Below are 20,281 nucleotides of genomic sequence, written 5' to 3' on the forward strand. Positions count from 1 at the left end.
GATCAAAGATGGTCAAGGTTTCCTAGCCATAGGCAAGTGTTGTCACTTGATAACGGGATCACATCATTAGGAGAATGATGTGATGGACAAGACACAGACTATAAACGTAGCATATGATCGTGTTAGATTATTGCTACTGTTTTTCTGCATGTCAATGTATCTATTCCTATGACCATGAGATCATGCAACTCCGGGACACCGGAGGAATACCTTGTGTGTATCAAATGTCACAACGTTACTGGGTGACTATAAAGGTGCTCTACAGGTATCTCCAAAGGTGTTTGTTGGGTTTGCATGGACCAAGACTGGGATTCAACACTCTGTGTGACGGAGAGGTATCTCGGGGCCCACTCGGTAATACAACATCACAACAAGCCTTGCAAGCAATGTGACTAAGGAGTTAGTTATGGGATCTTGTATTACGGATCGAGTAAATAGACTTCTCGGTAACGAGATTGAACTAGGTATGGAGATACCAACGATCGAATCTCGGGTAAGTAACACACCGAAGGACAAAGGGAACAACATACGGGATTAACTGAATCCTTGACATAGAGGTTCAACCGATAGAGATATTCGTAGAATATGTAGGAGCCAATATGGACATCCAGGTCCCGCTATTGGTTATTGACCGGAGAATGTCTCAGGTCATGTCTGCATAGTTCTCGAACCCGCAGGGTCTGCACACTTAAGGTTCGGTGACGTTTTGGTATAGTTGAGTTATAGGTGTTGGTAACCGAAAGTTGTTCAGAGTCCTGGATGAGATCTCAGACGTCACGAGGAGCTCCATAATTGTCCGGAGGTAAATATTGATATATAGGAAGTCCTGTTTTGGTCACCGGAAAAGTTTTGGGCTCATTGGTAGTGTACCGGGAGTGCCAGAAGGGTACCGGGACAACCGGGAGGGGTGTCACGCCCCGAGGGGCCTTATGGGCTGTGGGAGGATACAAAACATCCCCTAGTGGGCTGACATAAGCTCCCACTAAGGCCCATGAGGTTTGAGAGGCAAAAAAACAAAGGTGGAAAAGGTGGAAAGGGTTTCCAAGTGGAATGGAGGAATCCTACTCCTAGTAAGATTGGAGTAGGACTCCTCCACCTCCAATTTCGGCCAAACCTTGAGGGTTTGAGGCCGCCTCCTTCCCTCCCTCCCTTCTATATATACTAGAGGTATTGAGGGTTTTTGAGACACACAATTTCAGCCACGTGCTACCCTCTCCTCTAGTTTGTAGTTCTTCCTCTAGATCGGATTTCTGCGGTACTTAGGCGAAGCCCTATAGGAATAGATCACCACCATCACCGGCGCGTTGTCATGCTGCTGGAGAACTCTTCTACTTACCCGTCTCTCTTGCTAGATCGAGAAGGAAGTGGTCGTCATCGAGTTGTACGTGTGCTGAACGCGGAGGTGCCGTCCGTTCGGCACTAGATTGGGATGGATCGTGATGGGATTGCGGGACGAAACGTGATGAGATCGCGGGACGGGCTTCCATTTGAATCGTGAAGATGTTCCACTACATCAACCGCGTTATATACGCTTCCGCTTAGCGATCTACAAGGGTATGCAGATTCACTCTCCCCTCTAATAGATGATCATCAACATGGATAGGTATTGCGTGTGCGTAGGAATTTTTTTGTTTCCCATGCTACGTTCCCCAACACATTGTTGCCGGAGCTCTCCCTCAACTTCTCCTTCACCCTTGCTGGATCAAGAAGGAGGATACGTCCCCGGGCTGTACGTGTGTTGAACGCGGAGGCACCGTTTGTTCGGTGCTTGGATCGGATCTTCCGCGATTTGAGTCGCCGCTAGTATGACTCCATCAACCGCGTTCATTGCAACGCTTCCGCTTAGCGATCTTCAACAGTATGAAGATGCTCTCCCTCTCTATCGTTGCTAGAATCTCCTAGATTGATCTTGGTGACACGTAGGAAAATTTTGAATTATTACTACGTTACCCAACATGTTCTTGGGCTTATAAATTCTCATCTACCCTAAAAACACCACAGGGAGTCTCGAAACACTTTTTACGCCGCTGCAAGTCTCTGTTCCGATGGGAGGCCATCCGGAGCTCCGTTCCGGCACCCTGCCGGAGGGGGGATCGATCATGGAGGGACTCTTCATCAACCTTGGTGCCCTCACGATGATGTGTGACTAGTTGACCATAGACCTACGACTCCATAGTCACTACCTAGATGTTAATCTCTCTCTCTCTCCCTCTATCTCTCTTTGATCTTTAATACAATGAGCATCGCATATTTGCTTTGATCCATATGATGTATTTCCTTTTGCGCGATGCGTTTATTGGGATCCAATGAATTGTGGGTTTATGATGAGATTATTCATGATAAATATTTGAGTCACCTCTGAATACTTATATGATTCTTATGTGCATGATTATGATAGATTCATAATTCTATCCGATCTATTTAAATAGTTTGGCCAACTAAATCTGTATTTCTTCGGTGAGAGAGGTGCGTTGTGGTAGGTTCAACCTCGCGAATTTCTATATCCTAGTGACAGAAGGGGACAATATGCGTCTTTGTGTTGCTGCTACTAAGGATAAAATGATGGGATTTATTCATATTTCTTGAGTTTACTTTGTACTCCCTCCGTTCCTAAATATAAGTCTTTTTAGAGATTTTACTAGGAGACTACATACGGAGCAAAATGAACGAATCTATACACTGAAATATGTCTATATACATCCGTATGTAGTCTTTTAATGAAACATCTAAAAAGACTTATATTTAGGAACGGAGGGAGTATACATCATGTCATTGTTCTCCATGCATTACTCTGGTTTACTTAATACTCTAGATGCATGCAGGATAGCGATCGATGAGTGGAGTAATTGTAATAAGTGTAGGCATGAGTCGGCCTATTTATTTATGGACGTGATGCCTATATACACATGATCATTGCCGTGAATATCACATGACTATCCGCTTTTTTGTCAATTGCCAATAATAATTTGTTTACCCACCATATGCTATTTTTCATGAGAGATGTCATTAGGGAAAGCTATGGCCCTCGGGTCTATTCACAACATATTGATAAAATCTTCATTACCTTTCCGTTAATTTCTTGTTTTTATTTTATCTTGCTATCTACAATTATCTACACATCTCACTTGCTTGCAAATAACAAGACAAGAGGATTGACAATCTTCTTGTCCGCATTGGGTGCAAGTTGTTTGTTCTTTTGTGTGCAGCCACTGAAGATGTTTGTGGTTGATATTCCTATTGGTTCGATAAACCTTGGTTTCATAACTGAGGGAAATACTCACCTGCTTTGTGCTGCGATAACCTGTTCCTCTTCACGGAAAACCCAACGCAGATCACGAGTATCAGTATCCGAAAATGTGTGTGAGTTGATAACTATTACAACTTGGTACTTATGGTGGGATAGGCGCAAACTAGTTCATGAAGGAAAGTTCCAAGATGCACACCAAATTTCAATGGGTGCACATGCTATAACAACAAATTTTGTTCATGCCTATTCACTTAAGGCAACTAGTAAAATAGGGGGATGGAGCAGACCTCCTATAAACTTTGTCAAGCTAAATGTTGATGCATCTTTCGATCATGATTTGCTGAGGGGCACAACTGGGGTTATCCTTAGAGATGATAAAGGAACATTCATTGTTTGGGGGAAACTCGAGGATTGATTGGCGTGCTGACGTATTAACATCAGAAGCGTTGGCTCTAAGGTTCGGTTTACTCTTGGCACAAAAGGCGGGTTACAATCGTATTGTCGTTAACTCTGACAACATGGAGGTCATTCACACAATGAAGAACTAAGGACATTCGGCAGGAGCGGCAACAGCAGTATTCGATGATTGCTATTTCATAGCTTGTGATTTTCCTCTAGTTAGGTACGAACATTGTAATAGGGAAGCAAATAAAATGGCTCACGAACTTGCTAGAATAGCGAAGTTTTTTGCCACGACAGATTGGTTGGAGGAGCCTACGTGTGATATTGTACCTTTGCTTATTGACGATGTAACAATTATTAATAATTAATAAAGTTGATGTTTATTTCAAAAAAAAGTCTCCCAAGGCCTCGCGGAGTCTAGGCACACTAGGACTCCCCCCGATGACGTATATATACCTCCAAAACACACTACAAAACGTAGGCTATTTTGTGATGCCCAATTATGTCACACAAACCATTTTCGTCACCCAAAATGGTATGGTGACGTTTTTCGGTCGTTTCCCCACCCTAACTGAAGCGCTGTCACAAAAAAATATTTTCTGATGGTACCACTTCTTTTCCGCAAAAAAATGTGTCTTAGTTGAAGAACATAAATTTGTCACTAACAATCATTTTTTATGACGGGCCAAAGTGTCACCTACGATAGCCCGATTTTGACACATAAGATTAGTTTTGGTGACGATAATCTGTCACTACTAATCGGTTTGTGGGTTTAACCGGTCAAATATTTTGACAAAATGAGGCTAACAGTTGACGACATGGAAACTTCTATGTGGGTCGAAAGGACAAGAAAGCTCTAGAAGGCAGCAGCTAGGGATTTTTTGATTATTCTATTTATTTAATGATCTAGATATGAAACTATTAATGCATAGTATAAAACACGAGATATGCTATCCATACGATACTGGTTAGTTGAGATAATGAACAATGAAACATAACCAATGAAGAATACATCTTGTGGGGTGTGGAGAAGATTTTTTGTATTAATTTGTGTTCATGCATATTTATCACACTCAATTATTTCTTGGTTGTGCTATTATAACCAAATCTTGTGACCGTTCATTGGATACAAAATCAACCTTTGTACCATGTTCATATATTTAGTCCATGCCGTTACAAGTCCCTATAAATTAATCTCGATCCCCCTAACTCGACTATTCTATGTTAAGATCGACAACTCTTAAAGTTGAACAACCATTATTAGAATTGAACACCCATTACATACGTTTTCAACAAAACCTATAGGCCCACCTTCTTATTAGTAAGGCTCACACTACATGTTATACAAGATGAATCCAATGTGTCCAATTACACGTTTTGGTTTCCCGTTATTCAACCTAACTTGCTTGCCGGGATCCTAAAGTTAGGTTTTCGACGTGCGCAACCAAACATGTTCTTTTTCTAGAGAAATCCTATTGGCTCATCTCATAAGGTGCATGTTTCTATTAATCACACAGGTTTCTTAACATTAGACATCATCTATCATGTTGAATTCGATTGCGTACGCCGATCAATTCGTCAAAGTGTCGGACGTCTCAATTATTTAAGTATATTCTTAATTGATGCTACGAAATATTTCTCAAGCAGTTTTTAATATTATACTAATCATAGGTGTACCCTTTAATTGATTTCCAAATATATCAAATTCATGTGTGTTCACATGTAGACGTATTTAAATTACGAAACAATATAAAAGGGGTAGAGATTCGAAGTTAGAAACCCCATTCTCCCTAGCTCTTCTCTTTCTCGCCTACCCCGAAAACCCTCTCTCTCCTACAGTCAGCGGCCCACCATCCTCAGGAATGGATCCCTTTGTTTCTGACCCCACTGAACCCGTGAAAACCAGTCCCCAGACGCAAACGCAGGGGCAAGAGGAAGAGGGCCTTGGAGCCGACCCCTCCTTCAATTCGTCTTACACTGAGTCCGTCGGCGCCACCGCCGCCACCCAGGCGGACGATGAGGCGGAGAGTCGGGCGCCCGGCTCCCCTTCCCCGCCCCGACGGCCGCCGAGCATCTCCTCGCGCCGCGATCCTATCAGGGCCGGGTGCTTCCGGAGGCTGGCCGCCTCCTGCGAAGCCGCCCGAATCCGCGAGGCGGCGCTCCTCCGTGAGTCTAAACCGCCCGCGGCGAAGGCCGAGGACCCCGACGAGCCAATCTGGCCACCAAAAAGCCCCCATTGGAGGCGCTACGTGTATGTATACCTCGCCCTCCTCCCCGACTCTCCTCTTGCTTATGAATGTATGATTAGATAGTTCTCAAAGTGATTTAGGTTTAGATAGATTACCATGCTAGGGCTTTGGGAGAATATCGCGACGCCGTTCGTTTCCAGAGATTTTACATGTGGAATGGTTGATTCAGCAATTTTACATGTTATTAGTAGGTTTTGATTTTGGAGAAGTACGAGGTAATATATTTCGTAGCCTAACGGACATGCTGAGAAGAATCATGATTCCTTTTTATATAATAACTGCGATTTAGTTTGATTACTATGCTAGGACTGTTTGAGGAGTAGGGATATCTGCAACTGCAATCGGTACATTCGATTTACTATTGCTACATCAGGTTATGTTTCTAATGCTGATGGCATCTCGGCAATGTCTAGCCTAGGGTTCTGGAGCGTTACGTTAGCTCAGGCTGTTAAATATATATTTGCGAGTTATATGCTTACTTTTGTGAACTTGATTGTTCATGCCCCAACTACCGATGAGGCGTTAAGTTCACCCTTTCTGTTGCTAACGGAATCTTTGAATCTAGCCTAGGGATCTCAGAACATTACGTTACTCCTAGTTACGTAATTAAGCTGTTCAAAATGTTTGAGATTTATGGCATATACCATAATGAACCTTATTTATGGGAGAACCATACTGCTCTAATTCCAATGATATCTGGCCTGAGAAATCGAAGATTTACTATAAGTAGGCTTTGTGCTCACCACCCTCTTTTCATCTTCATGGTGGTGTATCCCTTCTGTTTTAATCTCATGTTCACGTTTCTATTGTTTCTCTTTCAAGCATTTTGCCTTTCCCACTCTGAAACTTTTGTGATTACCTCCAACAGGGAACTACAAACTATGGGGTCCAGCCCGTCTAATCCTGTGCCCAACCCTGATGAGAATTCATTATCTCATCCACCGCGAAAGGAGAGCCAATATATGTTAGCTGACAAGGTTGTGGACCAATGGGATGACAGTGACACTGAAAACTCCTCTGGAAGTGCATCGTATCAAATTGTTTATTATAAGAATGCCCAGGGAGAAAACACCTTTCTTGTGCCGCCTAAAAAAAGAAAATTCACTATTGATACATATGCTGTGGAATGTAGTACTTGCCAGAAATGGAGAATTATACCAAGCAAACTGAAATATGAGCAAATCCGAGAGAATATTATACATGTTCCATTTTCATGCAAATATGTCCATGGGTGGAAGCCAGAAGTGACATGCCATGATCCAACTGATATATCTGAGGGTAATGGCATGGTATGGGCGATTGATAAACCAGCTATCCCTCAGACCCCTCCTGGGTGGGAAAGGAAGATTACTCTAAGGAGTGAACAGGGCACAAGATTCGCTGACGTGTGAGTATTACTTGTTTCGCACAACATTGTAGTCAATTTTCCCCCCAGCTTTTTGTATTTATTTCTAAGAAAATGATGTTGCAGTTGTTTTCTAACGCCCCTGGGTCGTAACTCTTGAGAGCTCAGAATCCTCATTTATGGTTTAGGAACTTAATGCTGTACATATTTGATAAATGGTCAATCATTCATCCCTGTGGTCTGCTATACACGTTACAAACCTATATAAAAGGATGTGCTTGCCATTCTGTGTACGTATTGTATGACTGTTTCGTAACACTTGTATATATCCTTTCAGGTACTATATCTGTCCTGCAGGCAGAAAATTAAGATCCATGAAAGAGGTTGAAAGGTAAGTTGTTTCTTTTGGTCAACTTCTCTTCAATATCGTTACTTTCTTACATATTAATGCCCATATGCAGTTTTTCATTCATCTAGCATGTTGATAACCTCATCTGATTGGTATCCACTATCATTGTCATAGTTGTTACAAGGTGTTATCATTGTACTTTCACTACCTCAATGGATCAGTGATAATATGCACACAACCAGCATTAGGCTTAGCTTTGTCGGGGCTTAGTTTCAGAAATCACGCCTGTTCTTACAATTGATCGTTGGAAATAACACAGAATACATGTGTATACTATGTTAAGTTGTGAACTTCTTCACGTGGTTCAATCTGTCTAGATTTTTATCTTACTCTTTATATGTTATACTTTGATAGGTGTTTTGAAGACAACCCAGACTATGCTGCCGTTTTACAGTTATCTCAGTTTTCGTTCAAGGTACCTAAACCTCCAAATCGCCCTCGTCAGTCAGAGCTTATTGAACCAACTGAAGGTATTTATGCACAACTTTTAACACGGTTACTTTAATTGGCATGCTAAATGATTTGCTGTTCCGGGAAGCATATATCTTCTGGTTGAACAGTGGCCGCTATTGCTTGAAATTTGTACCAGTGGTAAAATGGTTTTCAGATTGCCTTGTCAACTGAGTGCGTTACAAGTTTGTGTACTTGTAATATTGTGGTACTCAATTGATCTATTTAAGTGGTAGGATAGGTGGTGAGCTGGGGTGCACAGGACCGTAGCGCATGCATGTAAGCAAAGTTCACACGTGTCACTCATATTTTAAATGATCATAACTGGTTGAGATGTAATAAATTGGATTTTACTTTACCGTTAAAATTTCTGTAAATTGGATGGCACACCTGATAACATAATGTGGACCGTTGGTCGCCCTAGTGGCTGATGGATTATATCCCCTTTACATGAATATAAACTATATGAGGGTTCTGTTAATGCATGCTGCCTATATATAGTTGGATAACACGAGACAGCCAGGTGGGGGACCTCTAGTATCCGTGTTGATTATTGCACCACTCCTAGATTAAGTTCTCGCAACTAGCTAGCGATATAGGGATCTTGTAGCAGCTGCTAGAAATTTAGAATCACTGTGTGGGGTTCATTGGTGGTTGGTGATGTCTGCTGTTTCCATCTATTAGTATACCAAAATACAATGACCCTTGGACATAGGACGGCGTCTTGATGTGATTAGCTTGCTTGTGTTCTCTTCTGGCTCAAATGATTAATGGCGTTCTATTTTATAATTTGACACACATGATTTGTTATTTATCTGATGGCATGCTCTTATTTTCAGTGCCACCTCCGGTTCACAGGGTTCCCGTGCACAACTACATGCCGGTCCCTCATGGAGAAGCCAATCCTCTCACTCACATACCAGTGACACTAGCTCTACAAGTACCAGTGATGCGCTCCAAAAAGAGAAAACTCAACCAGTGATGCTCTCCAGAAAGAAGGAAAACAAATGCAATATCAGTGATGTTTAAATGTGAGACTTGAAATATGCTACTCCTGATACTTGTTGAACCCATAAAGATTTTGTTGTTGTATTATCTTACTGTATGTGTTCTACCGTAGCTAAGCTCGCTCCCCTTATGCTGGTAGTTTGCTCCTGCTTAGCCGGAACTGAGAAACATTTTTGGGACATCGACATCAACATCAACAGAGGAATGTTGTACCACCTTGCTTTTACCTCACTTTATTGGTGTGCTGTGCATGTCTATAACTATAGTTTATGCATGTTCGACATCATCACTGCTATGGTGCTACCGTTGTTTTCACTGGGATCAACAAACAATATGCTAAGCTTACATAACAAAAGTTTCTGCATGCAAAATTTTAGCTGGCTGCAACCTTTAACTATAAATTGTAGGAATAGGAAAAATTCTTTGGGTAGGAATTAGTTTATGTATGTCTGGTTAAAAGAAGTATCTCTGGTTAAGGGCGTCTTTGAGCTTTGTAAAGGTGTTACTTCGTGTTGGGTATGTAACTAGAGACATAGAAAGTGTATTTTACTTAAACGGCAGCTCCAATCCTATGATCCAAGCCCTTCTACCAAAACTTATTGATAATGATTCCATGAACCACTTGAGGATGAGTTATTTCCACAAAATAAAACTGTCACACCCCTAAAATTTAATCATATTTTTATAAATTAAAATATTGCCTAGAATAAATCTTTTGAAAAATAAATTGTTTCATGGCTCTTTTCAAAGCCTCTTTTCAAAAACCTTTCTTTTCAAGTGGCATTTTAAATATCATTTGGTGTTTGAGTCACGGCTTGAGTTCATTTTAATTCTTTATTTAATGGAGATATATTAAAACATGGCCATGTTTGTTTAATTTTCTAATTTCTGGATTTTTCTGTTGACTTCAGAACCACTCCTTTTCTTTCAATTATAAAGTTTCTCACAGGCAGAACAATAAGATCAATGAAAGAGCTCAAAAAGTATGCCAACTTTCTTTTGGTCAACTTCCCTTCAGTATTTCTTAAGCATATTAATTTATTAATGCTTATATGCAGTTTTACATTCATGTAGCATGTCAATAACCACATCTGAATGGTATCCACTATTATTGTCATAATTGTCACAATAGCGTTATCATTGTACTTTCACCACCTCAATTGCTCAATGATCATATGAAGCACACAACCAGCATTTAGGTTTAGCTTTGTGGGGGCCTGTTTATAGGAATCTTGTATGTTCTTACAGGCGTATACTATGTGAATTTGTGAACCTTTCCATGTGGTTCAATCTGTCTAGATGTTTAGCTTATTCTGCATATGTTATACTTTGATAGGTATCTTGAAGACAACCTAGACTGCGCTGCTGGTTTACAGTTATCTCAGTTTTCGTTCAAGGTACCTAAACCTCCAAATCGCCCTCGTCAGTCAGAGCCTATTGAACCAGCCAAAGGTATTTATGCACAACTTTTAGCGTGGTTAGTTTAAACTAGCATGCTAAATGAAATGCTTGTTTGAGGAGCGTCTATCGTCTGGTTGAACATTGACCACTATTGCTTGAAATTCGTATCAATGATAAAATGGTTTTCAGATTGCCTTGTCAACTGAGAGTGCGTTACAATTTTGTGTACTTGTAATATTGTGGTATTTAATGGAACTATTTAAGTTGTAGGACAGGTGGTGAGCTGGGGTGCACAGGATAGTAGGGCATGCCCGTAAGCAAAGTTCACATGTGTCACTCATATTTTAAATGATCATAACTGGTTGAGATGTCATAAATTGGATTTTACTTTATTGTTTTTAAATTTCTGTAAATTGGATGGCACCAACTGGTAACATAACGTAGACCATTGCACACCCTAGTGGCTGATGGATTATATCCCATTTACATGAATATAAAATATATGAGAATTCTGTTAATGCATGCTACCTATATATAGTTGGATAACACGAGACAGCCAGGTAGGGGATCTCTAGTACCCGTGTTGATTATAGCACCACTCCTAGATTAAGTTCTTGCAACTAGCTAGCGATATCGGGATCTTGTAGCAGCTGTTAGAAATTAGATCACTGTGTGGGGTTCATTGGTGGTTCTTGATGTCTGCTGTTTCCATCTATTAGTATACTTACATACAATGACCCTTGCACAACGCATGATGTCTTGATGTGATCAGCTTGCTTGTCTTCTCTTCTGGCTCATGGCGTTCTATTCACTCTGTGTCTGTACAACCATCTGATAATCTGACACACATGATTAGTTATTTATCTGATGGCATGCTCTTATTTTCAGTGCCACCTCTGGTTCACGAGGATCCCGTGCGCAACTACATGCCGGTTCCTCATGGAGAAGCCAATCCTGTAACTCACATACCAGTGACACTAGCTCTACAAGTACCAGTGATGCTCCCCAAAAAGAGAAAACTAAACCAGTGATGCTCTCCAGAAAGAAGAAAATGCTCTTAGTGATGTTCAGATGCCAGAGTTGAAATATGCTATTTTGTTGTATTATCTTACTGTATGTGTTCTACCTTAGCTAAGCTCACTCCCCTTATGCCGTAGTTTGCCCATGCTTAGCTGGAACTGGGAAACATTTTTGAGATATCGACATCAATAGAGCAACGTTGTTGCAGAAAGTTATCGAAACTGCCACCTTGTTTTTAGCTCACTCTGTTCGCGTGGTGTGCATGTCTATAACTATAAGTTTAAGCTTTCCTCTCTTTCTCGCATCCTGTAAACTCTGGATTGTGATGTACTACGTATTTTGGTTATGATTAATGGAAAGGGGGTTAGCCTGGTTCAAGAAATAACCATAAGTCTATGCATGTTTGACATCATAATCTCAAGCTACCATTGTTTCCACTAGGATCAACGAATAATAGGCTAAGCATGCATAACAAAAGTTCCTGCATGCAAAATTTTAGCTGTGCTGCCACCTTTAATTATAAATTTTAGGAACAGGAAAAATTCTTTGGATGGAAGGATCTCTGGTTAAGGGCCTCTTTGAGCTTTTTAAAGGTGTGACGTTGTGTTGGGTATGGAACTAGAGACATTGAAGTGCCATACTAGAGACATTGAAGTGCATCTTGCATAAACGGCAACCCCAATCCAATGATCGAAGGGCCCTTCTACAAAAACTTATTGATAATCCTACGAACCGTTTGCCTTTCTAGAGGGTTAGTAATTTTCACAAAACAAAACCCAGGTAATTCACATAATCCCTTCTAGGGGGTAGTTTTTTCATTGGCAAAAGAGAGAATAAAACTAAAGTAGAAGATAATAAAATGAGTGGGGATCTGGTAGTTGCCGTATGCGGTGCCCCCTTGTTTCTAACTATTGGATGTATATTATGCCGTTTCAGACTAAGCACCACTTCGAGATGGAAGGACCCAGGTTGCATGTGTGGAAGCAGTGTTGCATGCATATTGTATAACCCCTCTCTCTCACCCTCTAGAACCAGTAGCAATGCATGCTTTTTTTTTCCTGGGGAATCTGCATTTTGCAAGAGAATATGCATTTTGCAAGTATTTTTTTGCCCGCCAGGAGCATATTATCATATAACTTTCTTTGGTTGCCAGGAGCATGCTTTTTCTGGTAGGGAGAATGTTATTACATGGCTGCCTTCTGACCAGAAAAAAGAATTGTGGTGCCAACTACTAGAGTACATGTAATTTTAATGCCCGGTCATGACCCTTATTGCGATGGGCCATAAGAAGGGTACATGTATGAGTTTAGCTAGTAGCCGTCGAATGATATGTTGTGTGATGAAGGGCAGATGAAGGTGTGGCAGTAGTTACCCAATGTTCTCTATAATAAAACTCAAGGGGCCAAATGTATAGGTAGCACAAAAAAACATGATCCATCTCTCGCGCCGCTTGGAAATATAGATCGCCTCTACTCCTATCGCCACAACCACGGTATGTGATGGTGTCCTCGCTAAGGGGCCTCTCACCATAACGGTTCCCAGCCTAGTGGGTCCTTCCGAGGACCACTTGTCAGTTCCGCCTTGGGCCATATTGGGCGGCCCCATGGAAAATAAGATGAAGATTCCAGAAGACTTGGCGTACAAGACAAGAAGCCGAATTCATGGAGGATTCTACCTCCTTTTACATAGTCAACTAGGATCCATCTACTCTAGGACCCCTCGGTATGGTATATAAACAAAGGGGCCGGTCTCGTAGATAGACAAGTTACAATCTCTCGGTACTTTGTTCTCTCGATACACTCCAACGCAATAAAGCACAAGGATGACATAGGGTTTTATCTCTTCTAATGAGCTCGAACCTGGGTAAATCATGTGTCCCTGTTACCATCGCAACCTAAATTTGGATACACTACCAATGAATCTTCTGGATTTAGCTCCGACAATGGTGGCCCATGCAGGTCCTGCTAGGTGAGCATCGCGGTGCTATGGGAGTGCAGATTAACACTCAGATCAATGCTCACGCTATCCTCGTGCTGGTCCAGATGTTCGTCTTTGACAGTGTCACCCTTGTCGCCAAGTCGATTGACCACCTCGGTGAGGCTCAGACTTTGCTCCAGGCAGATTAAAATATTGGACAACATGTTGTACACCGCGAATCTCGTAGAGAGCTTATCTTCTCGGGTCAAGCATCTCGCCAGATCGAGGATCAGCAGACGCCGAATCTCCCCATATCGATGTCAAATCGGATCACAGAGTTGTTAGATCTCCTGATCTCTATGTCAAATCAGATTGTGGACTTATCGAAGGAAGTCAATTTTCCCGACCACCCCCACCATCCATCTCATTGCCAACCTCAAGATCTTACCAACATCCTTGAGGGAAACATTGATGAGGTCAAGGACGACGAAGAGGAAATCGGCCAGTCTGCGGAGCACCAACCACCAGCTACGATGCCCTCAGAAAAGTGGAAGGAGACCTCTATGCACGACATTTATATGGTGGACACGTCAAACACAAGTGACGATGGCGGTAGTGACGACGACGTCAACAATACCACGAGCACAATGGGTTATCGTGTTTTGCATATGTTCGGTTGGTCTGAAAGCCCGAGCAAGCTTAGGTGTGGTTTTTGGCACCAAAGCACAATGGGTCAACATGTTTTTTCATATGGTTTGGCAAAACAGGTTCTAATAGTTCACCTTTCTTTTGGTTGCATTTGTTTTTTGCGCGAAAGCCGTGACTGGTCACCTACCGTGAAGCGGTGTTATCCCTTTCATCACACATTTATCCGTTGTGCACGACGCAGGTACGGGCGACATATGAAAAGGGGTCCAACACACGGTAGCCGACTAGGGGATTAACCGCCCCGTTTGATGAACGCTCGCCAAGTACGACAATGACTGTCAGCGCTCATTGCCCAATTAACCTTGCTTGTCATCGTTGTAAGATGACACATTATGGGCGAGTAGCTAGGGTTCTCTAGCCGGTGTAAATCAAGGAGACAACACAAAGAACTATGCACACGAAATTACACAACAGTAGGGATGGCCGGTAGTGTGCGTAGACAGATGCACATAAAGTAATTTAACGAGTGTGGGGTGTTGGCTATGTTTTATTTCGCTCTTTCAATATGATGTACTTGATTTGTGCAGTTGGACTGTGTGTGCTCACATGGTATTCATCCAACGAAAATTGGATTATCGCCTATTATTGCACCTTCTTCTTTATATTATATGTTAATTCATGTGTTTTATGTACAAGATAAGTGTAAAATAAACATGTATGAATGAAGACTGGGCGAGCCATGTTTCTTTGTGCGTAGTATGTTATACATATGCGTATGATGCAACTGAGAAGTTTATTAGACGCGGTTGCAAAAAGGGAGCACCAACCTTAATAAATTAAATGAAATTTATTACACGTAGATACAAACCTAGGGTACTTTGCCTCGTTTTGATTAAAAGTGGGGTTGTGAGGCACTTGGTTTTAGCTTCTTTTATTCATAAATGTTGTTCATATATTGCTTAGCTTCTTGCCCATAAATTGGCCTTTCCGTCAGGGACGCGATGTTTCATCTATACATATGAATACTAAGTTTATCATTAGCTAGCCTATTGATACACATATACTATTTGATGCTTACACGTAAATACACATACTTCATATACAAGGCAGGTGTAAAAGGAGATCACATGCCAAACCGGGTACACCTCACACACGAAACTGAGGAGAAAGACACCTCGAGCAAACCCCTCGAGCCACCCGACTCCCAACCATCGCAGAACGACACCCGACTCGGCGAACCAATCCAGCAGCAACTAACCAATGCCAAGACGGGTGCACATCGAGCCTCCAGGAAGGCCGGTAGAAGCCAGTAAACCAGCCCGACAGGAAGCGAACACCGAGCCGGATACCCATGTGAAACCATCATCATTATTTTCCATTAGCAAGTACGAAGACAGATACAAACACATAATTAAACATAATCATTTGCATGCAACTAAAAAAATCTTTAAAATAGTTCATGGTCCTTTTGGGTTGCATTAGATTTTTTCTCCTTTCTTGATCATTCAAAAAACATGTTGGCGCTTGATCGGCTTTGTTATTCTATGCCGCTCTATCCTTGCCATCCAAGCCAATGTTCACGCTGACCTCTATGGCACATAGGCCGTGTCCAAGTACGACCAACATAAACAAGCGCTTGCCATGATTAAGGGGCAATTATCCCTGGTTGTTAGTATGTCTGATGCTTCTTGGTATCCATTTCATATGTATTCTAATATATGCTAATGCCATTTCGAGATACTTTATAAAACGAACATTTATTAGACATGTTGTCTATACCTTGCTCAACATCTTGACTACAGTTGATCTTTGCATCAAGGAGACAACATATCATCTAGTTTTTTTAATCTCAAAGGTATAAAATCTAACCCTTCTATCTCAGTTTCAACCGTTGAGCTTTTGTAGTGTTTTGTACATGATTGCCCCTAGTTTGGTTGCTAACTGTTTGAAAATCACTTTTCCCTGAGATTATTTCATAGAGTGGTCTGTTGATATTATTACCGTCCATGAGTGTTTGATTTTCATGAACTGGAGCAAAAGATTGAAACAACTTTATGTTTGTCAAGTTGTAACTCACTTAAGAGAGAGTTCATATATTACAAGCATTGTGTTTATTCTAAGGAAATACATATGATTCACATGATGATTCAACATTGAGTGACTAATCATTAAGGCGATGAAGACTCATTTCTCTTCATGTCTGGATAGTTTGTATCTCGCAACAGTATTTTGATAGTCGATAGTCATGGCATCAGAAACTAGATTATTCACAACTAGCACGCGTGGGCATCATCTTTAGCTTCTCAATGGTGTTTTTTGTTTAGTAAATATTCATACTATGTGATAGAAAATAATATAGTTATTCTCCAACCCTTTGAAAGTTTGCGTTTCGTACATTGCCACTATCTTCCGAGTGCAACTTTGATCACTAATTTTGATTACCACATAAAAAGACTCGTACACTATGCAAGTATTTTCTTTTGCATGGACTCTGCACCTATTATTTCAGAGTATTCAATATAATTATTTAAAAGGGTATTAGTACTCAAAAATTTGTTTTCCACATGTCCTTGTAAAATAATAGGCGGCAATAATATTAGAAACTATGAATATCTATACATTTTGCTCAATTGTCAATTAGGGTCCAATAAAGGGGGGTAGTGCAAGCTTCACCACTTTCGTTCTTAGTATTGGATTAATTCTATTTTTCTCGCAAGTCATTATGGCAACAATTCATATTCCTTGTGTACCGCGAAGGGTACAAGCAAACACAAAGACTCACAAGTGCAATTTGGTTGACTATATAGGCTGGTCCATTCGGTTTTGTGCAATTTCTGTTTTGTTTCTCTACCTGTTTTCATGTTTTATTTTCCTGTTTGTTTTAATATTTTGTTTATTTTTATTTTTCTTATTCATGGATATCTTAAAATTTTATGAATATTTGGGTATACAATTTTAATTATTATATTTTTGTCTAATTCACAAATCTTCAAAATTGTGTAGATTTTTTGAAAATCCCATGAGGTCTTTTCATATTTGTGAACACATTTTAAATATAAAAATCATTTTTAAAATCCTCGATCCTTCTTTAAACTCCCGACTATTTTTTTAAAACTTGTGAAAAATTATTAAATTCATGAACTTGTTTTTAGGATTCATGAGTATTTTGTTTCATTATGATGAAGAGTTTTTGAATTTATTAGCATTTTAAATTCATGCGCATGTTCTAAAATTTGTGAACATTTTCGAGAATTCACAAAAATCTAAAACCCCTTAATGTTTTTTATTCTGAAAAGTGTTTTGATACAATGTTGGCTCCGATAGTGTCATGTGGCACACTATGGTTCGACCAGCTCCTTACAGGCGGGGTCCATTTCAAGAAAAAACATCGGTGCTTAGTAGTTGTAAGGAGTGGAGCAATGTTAGGATGTTGTATAAGTAAATCATTAAAAATGGAACAACTTAAAATTCTGGATTATATTATGATTGAGATAACAAATAAAGCAACTTGTTAGGGTAAACGTGGAACACAAATCCACACTGACATACGCTCGAGATAAAGTATTACATGGAGCATTTTATCCTCTAATTTACTTACTTCAATAGAAAAACATCGCCGAGAAACAAGACGTTTTAAAATTTAACATGTATATATAGTCTCCAAAATATGACCATCGACCATTATTTCGACCTGATAGTATGTTGCTACCAAAAACAACTTGTATGAAATCATGAAATATTTTTCTTTAACATTTAATTATTTTACTTTCTTTTAGTATTTCTTTCTATTTTTTCTTTTTGCGTGTAGCTCTTTCTAGCCTGTTTATAACATTTTTTAGGCCAAAAAATATAAAAGAAAATAGGTTCACCGGCCCAGTACTGCCGATCGAGCGTAGGCCTCGTTCGGAGGAGAAAACAAGGAAAAAAAACTAATAGCTTTGTTTTCTTGTCTCAAAAAAAGAAAAGAAAAGAAAACTTGTTTTGTTTTCTTTTTTGGAGAATCCTGAGAACACGTTTAACAGAGCTGAATTCGGACATGAAGTGTCAAACAGAAGGAAAAAAAAGCCAACTTGGAGCTGAATTCGGACACGTAGTGACGCCAATATATAGCTTAGGCATGCAATCTTCCCCCATCCAGCTTGGAATCGTCCGAGTTCAGTCGAGAGAAGGTGAAAACTGGAAGCGAAATCTAGGGCAATGCCGCTGCTGCCGCGCGCCGTCCTGCCATTGCCCGCCGTCGCGTCGAATGCCACACCCAAAAGGAGCAGTAACGTGGCGACGATGGCGGCCAAGAAGACGAACAGCGCGCCCCGCTTGCCGAAGAAGATTCATCGGATGGATGCAGCGGCCAAGACGAACAGCGCGCCCCGCTTGCCTCAGAAGGTTCTTCAGAAGCCCACCGTGGATGCGGCGCGCCGGCAACTGCGATTTGCTTGCGGGGATGCTGTCGAGGTGCGCATCAGGTTATTCACCAACGTCGTCTTCTCCGGCAACGGGCAGGTGGTGATCTACGCCCGCGCCAAGGTCCTCTCCGCCTCCCCCGGTACCGAGTCATACCTCGTCGAGTACCCCGCCACCAACAGCAAACCCACCCGAGTCGCACGAGTGCCATCATGGGACGTCCGCGAGCCCCGTCGCGCTCCACCGCAGCCGCACCCGGTCGCCGACGCGGCACGGCCGGCCAGTTCCAAGAGACCACCACCGACGGAGCGGACAGAGAACGCCGGCGATTTTTGCAAGAAGGCGAAGAAGGTCGGCAAAGGGATCCCGATGGACGCACTGTGCAGATTCTTCGAGGAGCACGACCCAGAGTTTGCGGCGGAGCTGCGCCGCGGGACGATCGCGAAGGTCGATGGAGAACGCCCAGTTCACGTTTAGTTTCAGTTCTCTCGTAGATTCTTCTTCGCTCTCTCTACTACAGTAGTTGTCTGTTATGAATTCATGATCGCTGGAGATTGGAATTCATGAACATGATCACTAGCAGTAAGAACTCTGCAATTGACTAGATGTATCATGAATTCATGATCGCTGGAGAGAGGAATTGATGTATGTGTGTACTCCATATATTATTAAATTCATATTCTCGTTTTTCTTGAGATCAAATGGTTAAGAGAAAGTAGCAGAGTAAGTTTTTTTTCCAGGTTCAGTGATATGCAGGATTGCTCTATCGTCCATCGACCGAGTTCGGTTGTTACTGTACACGTATGTTGTAATAACTCGTTAATCTGCCATTCACTACAATCTAAAGACAACTGTTCATAATCAGAAAAAATATCATATCAACGATAGAGATGCTGCGACGATGGTGCTCATGCAGTCAGGTTCCCGACGCCTACACATACACACAACACCGACGGCCTGACAGAGCACCTGCAGGACAGGAGGCCGGAACACAATATCCTCAAGAGACCATCATTTCTTTCATGAATTGTAAGTTTCTGAAGCCTTACAATTGTTGGATTGAGCATGGTGGATAAAAATAGTTGGTTAAGTGTAGCCGAGGAGGATTTTGTGTCTCGATGTCGACGGAAAGGTCAGAAGGGCTGATCGAACCTACCAAGCAACGGTTAGTTGTGCGGTGATCATGATTTGCGATCGGGATTACTATTTGTAGCCGCGGGACACCTTGTTTTGCAGCTACTATACGAGGTAAGCAGTCAACCTCCGATGGCCCCGTCGCCGTCCGTTTGGACTTCATGCACCGAAGCCGATCTTGTCGAGAGGCGCTAGAGGACTGTGCTGCGCGGCGTAAAAACACTGCATTGGGTTTCCGATTAATAATAACATAATTGAGGGAGATGAAGGGGGGGCCTTTAGATTGGAATATATGGTTGATTTTAGGAGTTAGGGCCTAAATTTTCTTCCCCATCTATTCATGGACAGAGGTTAGTCCACGGACACGGATGCAGATGGTCGTCATCCAGCACCATTCATATGCATTTCAAACAATTTATTAATTAATTAGACGAAATTCAAGCAAACACGACACATTTCATACAAACCGGACGAAGACATTTATATTTTGGACACATTTTTGTTAAAGAAGTTAAACTATGTGCATGTCTAGCCACGCGGCGCTCCATTCCCATGACACAGATACACTACACTAGTCTACAGCCGGCCGCGACAGATCCCTCTGTCTTTCTAATGTCCGGGAGCCCGCTTTATCACACTGCCGGAAGCCC

The 20,281-nt window shown here is 41.5% G+C and overlaps 1 protein-coding gene across 6 annotated transcripts; it reads left to right on the forward strand.

Annotated features, from left to right (window-relative positions):
* The first annotated feature begins 5,460 nt into the window (after nucleotides 1-5,460).
* Nucleotides 5,461-11,752, forward strand: LOC123408372. Of its 6 annotated transcripts, XM_045101496.1 has the most exons (9): nucleotides 5,461-5,900; nucleotides 6,767-7,285; nucleotides 7,581-7,634; nucleotides 8,007-8,122; nucleotides 8,942-9,133; nucleotides 9,250-9,316; nucleotides 10,022-10,093; nucleotides 10,447-10,562; nucleotides 11,400-11,752. In XM_045101496.1, the coding sequence occupies exons 1-5, from the start codon at nucleotides 5,512-5,514 to the stop codon at nucleotides 9,082-9,084; spliced, it is 1,221 nt and encodes a 406-aa protein (XP_044957431.1). In that variant the 5' UTR covers nucleotides 5,461-5,511; the 3' UTR covers nucleotides 9,085-9,133; nucleotides 9,250-9,316; nucleotides 10,022-10,093; nucleotides 10,447-10,562; nucleotides 11,400-11,752. The 6 variants fall into 6 exon arrangements, with proteins under 6 accessions (XP_044957431.1, XP_044957426.1, XP_044957427.1 ...); XM_045101491.1 differs by having other exon boundaries at nucleotides 9,223-10,093; XM_045101492.1 differs by having other exon boundaries at nucleotides 9,250-10,093.
* Nucleotides 11,753-20,281: the final 8,529 nt, after the last annotated feature.

Source organism: Hordeum vulgare, chromosome 7H (genome assembly GCF_904849725.1).
Source record: "Hordeum vulgare subsp. vulgare chromosome 7H, MorexV3_pseudomolecules_assembly, whole genome shotgun sequence".
NCBI classification, from domain to species: Eukaryota; Viridiplantae; Streptophyta; class Magnoliopsida; order Poales; family Poaceae; genus Hordeum; species Hordeum vulgare.